General features: G+C 35.2%; 1 protein-coding gene across 1 annotated transcript; it reads left to right on the top strand.

Moving 5' to 3' along the window:
- On the top strand, positions 1 to 8,461 carry LOC114417092 (50S ribosomal protein L1-like). The gene is made up of 10 exons (XM_028382193.1): positions 1 to 634; positions 4,298 to 4,375; positions 5,101 to 5,142; positions 5,216 to 5,318; positions 5,594 to 5,661; positions 5,818 to 5,862; positions 5,956 to 6,063; positions 6,159 to 6,246; positions 6,514 to 6,560; positions 8,076 to 8,461. The coding sequence occupies exons 1-10, from the start codon at positions 92 to 94 to the stop codon at positions 8,151 to 8,153; spliced, it is 1,200 nt and encodes a 399-aa protein (XP_028237994.1). The 5' UTR covers positions 1 to 91; the 3' UTR covers positions 8,154 to 8,461.
- The last annotated feature ends 603 nt before the right edge of the window (positions 8,462 to 9,064 follow it).

Below are 9,064 nucleotides of genomic sequence, written 5' to 3'. Positions count from 1 at the left end.
AGACCGAACCCGTTTCACAACGTGGCCTCCTTCTTCCACAGCAAAATCCCATTTTCCAAAACCCCTCTCTCTCTCTCTGACACACACTACCATGGCGGCACTGAAGCTTCTCCTCTCCCAAGCTCGCCGCCATTCCCTCCCCAAATGCGCTTTCTCTATGACCTCTCACAGATCCCTCTGTGCTTCTTCGGAATCAAACTCAAACCCTCCCCGAAGACCCTTCGAACCCATCCCCATCCAACCCGTTTCCTACCCCGTCAAGCCCAAACCCGCACCACCCGAACCTCAACCTTCACCCGAACCTCAATCACAATCCCTCCCCCCTTCCCCGCCGGACTCGCAACGCGCTTGGACGCGCGAGGACATCCGCTACGTGAAGGACGTGCCGTCGATCGCGCCGGTGGCGTACGCCTCGCGCGGCGGCGTGGCGCCTCTCCCCGATGACAGAGCTCCCGTGGAGGACGCGGCAGAGAGCGAGAGGAGGATGATCGAGGCAGAGAATGAAATGAGGTTGCGAATGGCCAAGGCCGTCGAAGAGGAAAGAATGAAGGTGCCGTTTCCGCTGCTGATTAAGCCCAAGAAGAACGAGAAGCCTCCTCCGCTTGATTTGAACGAAGCCATTCGCCAAGTTAAGGTGCAAAAAAAAAAAAAACAATTTTCACATTGTAGAGTGGTTGAGTTTATGTTCTTTTTTGGTTTCAATGAATTCGGTGGTGGTTGTTGGCTTCTGCTAATCGTTTTACTGGAATGAAGTGGTGCTAATGGTGCAAGAGTGATGTGTGTAAAATGATGCATTTATTTTACTTTTTACTATTTCTTTAATCAGGGATCTCTTGCTAATTAACACACCTGAAACTTTGGTCTTTAACCGAGATGAATATTCATGTAGCTAGCTCTGCTTGGATAAGCTTATCTATAAATACTTATAGAAGAAAAAAAAATCAAATAAGCTTCTCTTATAAACTAAAAATAGCTTATGCATAAAAATCAGTTTTTTGGATCTTAGAATGTGGGTTTAGATCCAACTCAACCCTAAAATCTAGCCCCAAAATCTAGCTCATTGGATGAGGGTTGTCCTTCACTTATATACTCTATCTTGCACTATCTTTGGCCCAACAGTTTTGGGCTTGGTACGTGAATAACATGGTGGGTAGCCCGTTTAAATGGATCTAGGATAGGTTCTGATACTTTTAGGGTTGGGGTAGGCCCAAACCCGCATTCTAAGATGGAGAAGCTAAAATTTAGCTTCTTCAAAAAGTTGATTTTAACTTATGCATAAGCTATTTTTAGCTTATGGGAAAAACTTATTTAATTTTTTCTTCTTCTAAAAGTGCTTATGGATAAACTTATCCAATCAGGGCCCTAATAGAATAAGACTTTCTTGTTGTTGTATGTTGACTATTTTTTGCTGATAATTCTTGCTAGCTTAATTTGTAGACCATATGTGTATACTGCATAGGAGTTTTGTTAGAGCTTTGGGTAATGCCGTTGTTGGACTATTGGTTATTAGAAATACGTTACTGTATATGTGAAACAAGGAGTCTTGGATCCTCCAATGAGAAAGCTATGCACAATATTTATATGAAAATTACTGGGATATTTGTGGCCAGCTTAGTAACTTTAATGGATGTCTAAGCTGTTACTTTGGTGAAAGAGCTTGTAAGTTGTGTCTTGTTTAAATTTTTATGTAAAATGCATTTTATGACTGTTAAAGGGTGTGTTTGGATTAGCATTGAAACTATGTTTAACAGAGAAATTGCGCGTTCCAATGCAAACATTTCAAAGCAACTATTAGTGTGCTCGGGAAGTAGTTGAAAGCTACAACATAGTTGCTTTGACATTTTTGCTTTGAAAAATGTGATTTTCCTGTTCACTGTGTATACAAACACACCTTATGTTGTAGCTTTCATCTGAAAGTCTGTTGGCGTTGGATTCAGCTACTTCCCAAACACACACAAAGTGGTTATGCCCTAGTCCTAGCTCAGTTTTGCTGTTGGTAAGTTATAGCACCTTGTCATACAGCAATCTACACTTAAATTAGATGTTTTAGGGGACTGAAACTGAATACTACTTGAAGTCTGTTATTAGGTATATAATACATACATGATTGTCTTGGAAAAAAAATTGAGTACCTCTTGCAATAAGTTTCTACTAGCTACGGCCTCAAATTTTAGATACATAAATAGAAAACTGTGTGTTGTTTACTTCAGTGTTGTCAAATAGCGGCTATCGCGACGCCATGATGCTATAGCATAGCGGGTTTTAGGGAAAACGCAATCGGGGCTGTGTCGCATTGCGGATTCCACAAAAATCACAATCACGGGCACCTTACGCGTAGCGGAATCTCATTGCATCGTTGCTGTTGCGTCGTCGGTTTCCGACAAGGTTGAATCTGGAGAGAAATTGCATTGACGACTTTTAGGGTTCATTGGTTCATCATTTTGAAAGAAAGGAAACCTGGTCAGGTGTGGACTGCAGATTCAGGTCGCGTCTGCATGACACTTCAGAGTTGTTTTGGGCTTGCGGACAAGGTTTTTGGCTTTGTTAAAACTCACTGCAGTAGTCACATGGGTTTTTAAAATTTTACTCTATTGGTTTTTAAAACATCAGTCAAATTTTATGTTTTTACTCTATTCTTCTTACTTTTTACTTATGGGCTTGGGTTTTCTTCTAATAGGCCAAACAGTAGCATCTTGACTTCTACTTCATGCAACTTTTCCGTTTTCAGGATCATTCTATGGTCACCATGTAAACCCTTTCCTCCTCTGATTCCTAGTCACAATGTAAACCCTTCAACCCTTCCCTCCTCTGATTCTTAGTCCCCACATAAATCCTTCCCTACCAAAACTTTCCAGCCTTCTTCTTTGTCCAGTGCCTTTGTTTTTTTTATAGGTAACAACTTTTTTTTTTCTTTCTTTTGTTTAATACACCCCTTATTCTTCATCCATGTCATATGTCTTATACCCGACCTTATTATTCTGATTTTTTTTTAAATCACAGTATGGCAAATAAGGGATCATCAAATCCTCCTAGCACCTTTTTAAAAATCAATGTATGGAAAATGCTGGGAATGAGAGAGTGTTTGAGGATGAAAATGATGATGGCCTTCCTTGGGATGTAGTTTTTGAGGCTTCAGGAATTGGACGGCCAATGACATATACTAGGCAAAGGACTAAAAAGAGAAAGGAACCCTTGGTGTTGAAGATGCTGCACCTAAGACAAAAAGAGGTCAAGTGAGAGAATCTTCATCCCTTAGAGGAAAAGAGCAAATGATAGAAGTTGAAGATAATGCAGTCTTGGAAGAATCTGAAAAGGAGTTACAAGGAATTGATTTTGGGGACTCAGAAGAAGAAGTTGAAGGGCATGCCCCATAACTAGACAATAAGGATTATGATTATATTGGGGAAGGGGCAGAGCAGAATGAATAGATGTTTTCTTGATGCTTTTAGTTTTTTTTTATTATGTTATTGGCACTTGTTTAGCTAATTAGATTTTAGCTTATTTTGATTATGTGTCTCACTAGAATTTGTTTAGCTAATTAGCTTTTTAGCTTTTTTTTTTATTATATTGGGAAAGGGGCAGAGGAGAATGAACATATTTTGTCTCGATCAATTTAACTTTTGAGATAATAGTGTGTTAATGTATGTCCAACTTATTTTTATTTGCATATAGCTTGCTTTTCTTATACATATTTAATTGTTATATATATATATATATATATATATATATATATATACATACTATTTCAACCGCTATGTGGCTTCCGCTATTTGGCCATGACACTATCCGCTATATTCTATAGCGGATTTTCAGCTTTTCGTAATTTTCCACGATCCGCTATTGACAACACTGGTTTACTTATGCTACTTTGTTCCTTGTTAGGGAGACCAATTTAGAGAGTATAAAAATTATGATGAGATTTTATACCAGCTGTTTTTTCTTTTGTGTGTGTGATTCTGTATTTGTGTACTCATAGCCGTAAATGTGTTTGCATGCAGTATGCATTTACAGAAGTATTCTGTATAGCACCTCCCCCTATTGAGTTTTTAATTTCAAATGTTTATTATTTTTTACAACACTATTGGCACATACACTCTCTCTAACCTGTACCCTTTTCTCAATAACAAGTACTTCTAAATTAACAAATTGTTAGGATATTTAATATGCTAAATATATTCCATTATATCTAACTTGTGGTGCTATTGATTGGATTAGTATATCCTTAGTAATGATCTTTGCATTTTACCTTGAATGTTCCATCATTTGCTGTCATTTAATATAGTTACATATTGTTCAGGCCAATGCCAAGGCAAAGTTTGATGAAACTGTTGAAGCACATATAAGATTGGGTGTTGATTCAAAGCGAACAGAAATGGTGTGTATCATTTTTTTTCCCTTTTCCCTTTTCCCTTTCTTGGATGTGTTTGTGTACTTGAGTGATTCTTTGAATATCATATATATTTTGAATTTGACGTGTTGACTTAAGTCTCTGTAGGTTTGCCTTGTTCCACAAGTTGCATAAGTGATACTTTAGTCTTTATACTTGGTGGCATATGCTTTTCAAAGATGAATTTCCAGTTATTTCTGCTGGCTAAACAAATTGATTCTCTTGGATCTGTGTAGCTCCCATGTTCTCGAAGACTTGCCCTGTCTACAAGGACTTCAAATTACCTATCCTATATATTTTATATATGCTTTCAATTGATGGTTAGAGAAATGGGTCCTATTATTTGATATATTCAGCAAATATGGACATTTCTATGTTCTTTCTTGAAATGTGTTGAATATTATTAATTTTGCTGAGGACATGTATTTTTAAATATATAATAATATCTTTAAAAGGCACAGCTTTTATAACTTCCCTAAGCATTGCAGGCTTTGAAATTTATTATTATTATTATTATTAATGAATATCTTGGAAAATTTATTCAATGACTATCAAACAGAATCTACAAAATTTTGTAATTTTGTTTTCTGTAAACTTTTTGTGCTTATACATCCCACGTCACTTTTATATGCTTTTTTATTTGTGGATAAAAAATGTTATTTTCTGTTTCATTAATCCTTTGCTTTAGGCGATAATGATTTCAACTCTGGCAGGCAGTTCGTGGTACTGTGATTCTGCCTCATGGTGCTCCAAAGGTAACTTATGAATGCTAAGCTTAAGCAATTGTTATGATGGTAGGTTTGTCATCTAATTATTCATACCTTCCAGGCTGTCAGTGTGGCTGTTTTTGCAGAAGGGGCTGAGGCAGAGGAAGCGAAAGCTGCAGGAGCTGATATAGTTGGTGGTAAAGAGCTTATTGAGGAGATTGCTAGTAATGAACTGATCTCTTTCTCCCAAGTAATTTTGTACATCATTTTTATAGATTGCCTCTTGCCTTCTTGGTTTTATTCGTGCTTTTCTCATTTTTGTTAGCTGCATATTCATCTCCTCCAGTAACATTAATTTTGAGTGTCACTCAACTGTGCCGGGGATATTTTAAACATGTCTTTGGTGCCTTAGCAACTATAATTTTTCCCTTTCATGCCAACAATATTAAAGTTTATAAACTACATTATCCATATCTAATATAGCTACATACACTTATAGGCGGTAAAAATAAGCTCAAAGTTGACAAATGCTTCTCAACTCCTGGAATGGCACCTAATCTTGGAAAGGTATTGTTTATGATCTTGAATAGTCTCATACTTGTAAAGTCATCTGAATTAATAGCTTTATCTTCTTTTTTTTATCAGATTAATAGTTATATCTTCTTCTTTTTTTATCAGATTAATAGTTTTATCATCTAAAGCTTATATGAACATGTTATGCAGATAGCACAATATCTTAGAAAGCGAAGACTGATGCCAGATAAGAAAGTTAGTTTATCAACATTTGTTGGCATTTGTTTCAAGTCTGAGCATAAGTGGGGATTGTATGTAACTCTTGTTTGGTTGTATTATGTTTTATAGCTAGGTACTCTTACTAGTGATATTGCTGGGCAGTTGAAAGAGCTAAGACAAGGCCGTGTAGAGTTTAAAATGGAAAGTAAATCAATTTTGCATGTGGGACTTGGAAAGGTACCGGGGTATTCTCTTTCAACTCTTTATATACTTCATTAAAAAGTAATAAGTGTGTTGCATGAGATGTTCTATGCTTTCAATAATATCCACAGGTAAGCTACAAAGAAGAGGCTTTACGGGAGAATATTAGTGCATTTATGAATGCTGTATTGCTTGCAAAGCCTGCTGGCTTAAAAAAGAGTAAGTAGCACACATGTCCTTATGCTTTCCTTCTCTCTCTATCTGGGGAAAAAAACAAGGTGAAATGTCAAATCACAACTGTAACCTCCCCCCCAACCTATTTACAACAAATGCTATAGCACAAAATCCTGTTTACAACAAAAGCTTTAGAGGTGCAATTTTGGGGGCTCAATTCAATTTCTCTCCTTTAACTTGGTGTAACATGATAACGAATTTTATGTGCTAAGGTTACTTATATTATCTTACAATTCTCTTCTTTGTTGTTAGCTTCCAAATATGCTGGGTATGTGTTGTCTGTCCATATAAGCAGCACGGTAAGCTCTTACATCTCATTCTTGTTTCATTCTTTTATTTCCATTAATGTATTTAAGATTGAAAGTTACCATTTTGTTCTTTCATTTCACATGAATGATACTAAAATAAACTTTGGGTTTACATATGATTCCTCCTCCCCTATTCTTATTCTCTTCTGAAAACAGAAAGATGTTAATGGACTTTGAACATTGAAATGATGGAACATCTAAACAGTTTGCTGGTAATAATTAGTTTGGGGGATAAGTTTTAACTATCAAAATTCTCCATTATGATAAAAAGGAGGAAATTATTAGAAAGGACTTCTGTTTGGTAATGATCTTCTGAGGAGGATAGTTATTTATGATTATTTATTAGTTAAATGACATGTTGCATATTATAATCCACCATGTTTTGACCTTTTATATATCTGTAGAATATATAAACATAAATGATACACCTTTTTTCTGATGTCTTCTTGACATCACTCATCAATTCAAAACTTGTGAGGAACCTTGAATTTAGAAATTGATGGGTATGTGTTTTTCTTGTTGCCACATTGTGCACTAAGTATCTCATATTGGCAAAAGGAATGAACTCCTCACCACAATCTTTTTTAGTTACTTTTATTCCTTGTTAATATTATTTCAAGGTAGGGTGGATAATAGGATGGGCAGAATTTTTTTTATTAACTTTACCTTGGATGAGCTTTGGGTATAATCACATCAGTGTAAGTTCATGCAAGCATAATTGTCTTAATTTAATATAATCAAATGTGTTAATGATGATCATTGATTGGGTTTAATTTTTGTAAAAATGAATCATGTACCCGATATTTCTTTTTAGTTTTCTTCTATCAAACTTTTTTATCGTTCACTGTGTAAGCTACTAATATTGGCAATATTTTTGGTGTTTTATGAAATACAAATATCTGTTCTGTATGCAAATATAACATCATCTCCACCTAGTCAGAAAAGGCTTGGTTTCTATGCAAATATAACATCATGGAATTTGATTTGTAATTTCTCCGAAGTCATTTGAGTCTCTCATTGTTGGCTCACTCAGGATGCATGTAGTTGCTCTGATTTAGCATCTGACAGACTATATCAATAACACATGGTATAGGATGAAGGGTTACATAAGATTATTAAGAATATAAGCTGTGTAGAAAAAAGGTATAGTGTAACAACATAAGGATGAATGGTGAAAGATAATGAGGTAGCTCCTTATTTTTGTGATTGCACTTATAAATTTTTTATGCAGAAGTTACATTTCCCTACCATGCACTTCCATAATGTTTCATGATTGCACTTGTTAGTGAGGGCATATAAAAGTGACCATTAGTGATTAAGATAGGAGAATCAAGTTGGGCAGTGAAGAGTGAGCAATGACAGGGCAAGTGAAACAAAAGAGAGTGAGTTGTGAATGGGAGAAGTGAAGACTTAAATTTGCTAATGCCATTAATTGCAGTGATGGTGCATTATGTCTCATTCTTGTAACGACATTTTAAGTTATTTAGTGCTATCCTACTGATGCAGATGGGCCCAGGATTACCTGTATCTATACAATCAATATCCAAAGCAGCAGATAACTACAAGAAAATGCATATGGTTTGAATCATGTGGACGTGGCCAATGTGGGCATTTTTCTACATGAATCCAAGTTTAGATGAACATATGTTGTCGTAGGTTTTTGTTCATTACCATTGATTATGTAAACTTTGTTTAGTCATATATGTGGCAATAAGTGAAAATTTTGACAATTTTTTGTGAGCTTGTTGAATTTTCTGGTCACCTAATGGTGTATCATGTTCCTCATTGCAAAACAGAAAATTATGCCTTAGTTTATTATTTTTAAGCAATAGCCGCTAACCCTTTGATATCTGGATTTAATGGTTGAGAAATGTCAGCAACACTTTCTTTTACACTCTTTTGAATATACTCTCTAGAATTTATTAAAAATTAATAATTTTGATAGGTTTTGTTTCAATGTTTTTTATTGATTTATATTAAATGAGAAGTGAAATCTATAATAAATATGTGTGTAGGCATGTGATTTTTTAAACGTTCGTGAATTTTTAGTTTTAAATAATTTGTGGAAAACAACTGTCATTGATTTTAAACAATTTTTTAAAAGAATTCTGCAAAGAAAATAATTGACTAACAACTAACAAGTGGAGCATGTTGATTCACTTGCATGTAATTGCCGATAGATATTTCTAGAATATGTTGATCATGAGATGAATATTAATAAATAAAAATAAATCTAATCAATTTTTATAATTGTATGTTCTGTTTAGTACTTAAACATTTGACTCAGACATGCTTAAGAGTTGAAACTATCAAAGTAAGTTGATGGTAAGATTAGGTCGCAAAACAAGCTAGGTCGAATAAGATTTTAAGATTAAGAGAATTGCGGTGTGTGATTTATATTTTTAGCTTTTAATGAAAATGAAGAAGAAATACCCTACACCAAGTCCATGCCTCACTACATGCAGCAATTATGGTTCTGTAAATTCAATTAATTT

Source organism: Glycine soja, chromosome 6 (genome assembly GCF_004193775.1).
Source record: "Glycine soja cultivar W05 chromosome 6, ASM419377v2, whole genome shotgun sequence".
NCBI classification, from domain to species: Eukaryota; Viridiplantae; Streptophyta; class Magnoliopsida; order Fabales; family Fabaceae; genus Glycine; species Glycine soja.
Note: the sequence above shows the minus strand (reverse complement) of the source record. Positions and strands in the feature narration are given on the sequence as shown.

Excerpts from the sequence above, each read along its gene's own strand:
- LOC114417092 (XM_028382193.1), top strand. The coding sequence starts at position 92 with ATGGCGGCACTGAAGCTTCTCCTCTCCCAAGCTCGCCGCCATTCCCTC. Across the intron at positions 5,863-5,955 it reads GACTGATGCCAGATAAGAAA|CTAGGTACTCTTACTAGTGA; the intron begins GTTAGTTTATCA and ends TATGTTTTATAG. Across the intron at positions 6,064-6,158 it reads TGCATGTGGGACTTGGAAAG|GTAAGCTACAAAGAAGAGGC; the intron begins GTACCGGGGTAT and ends TAATATCCACAG.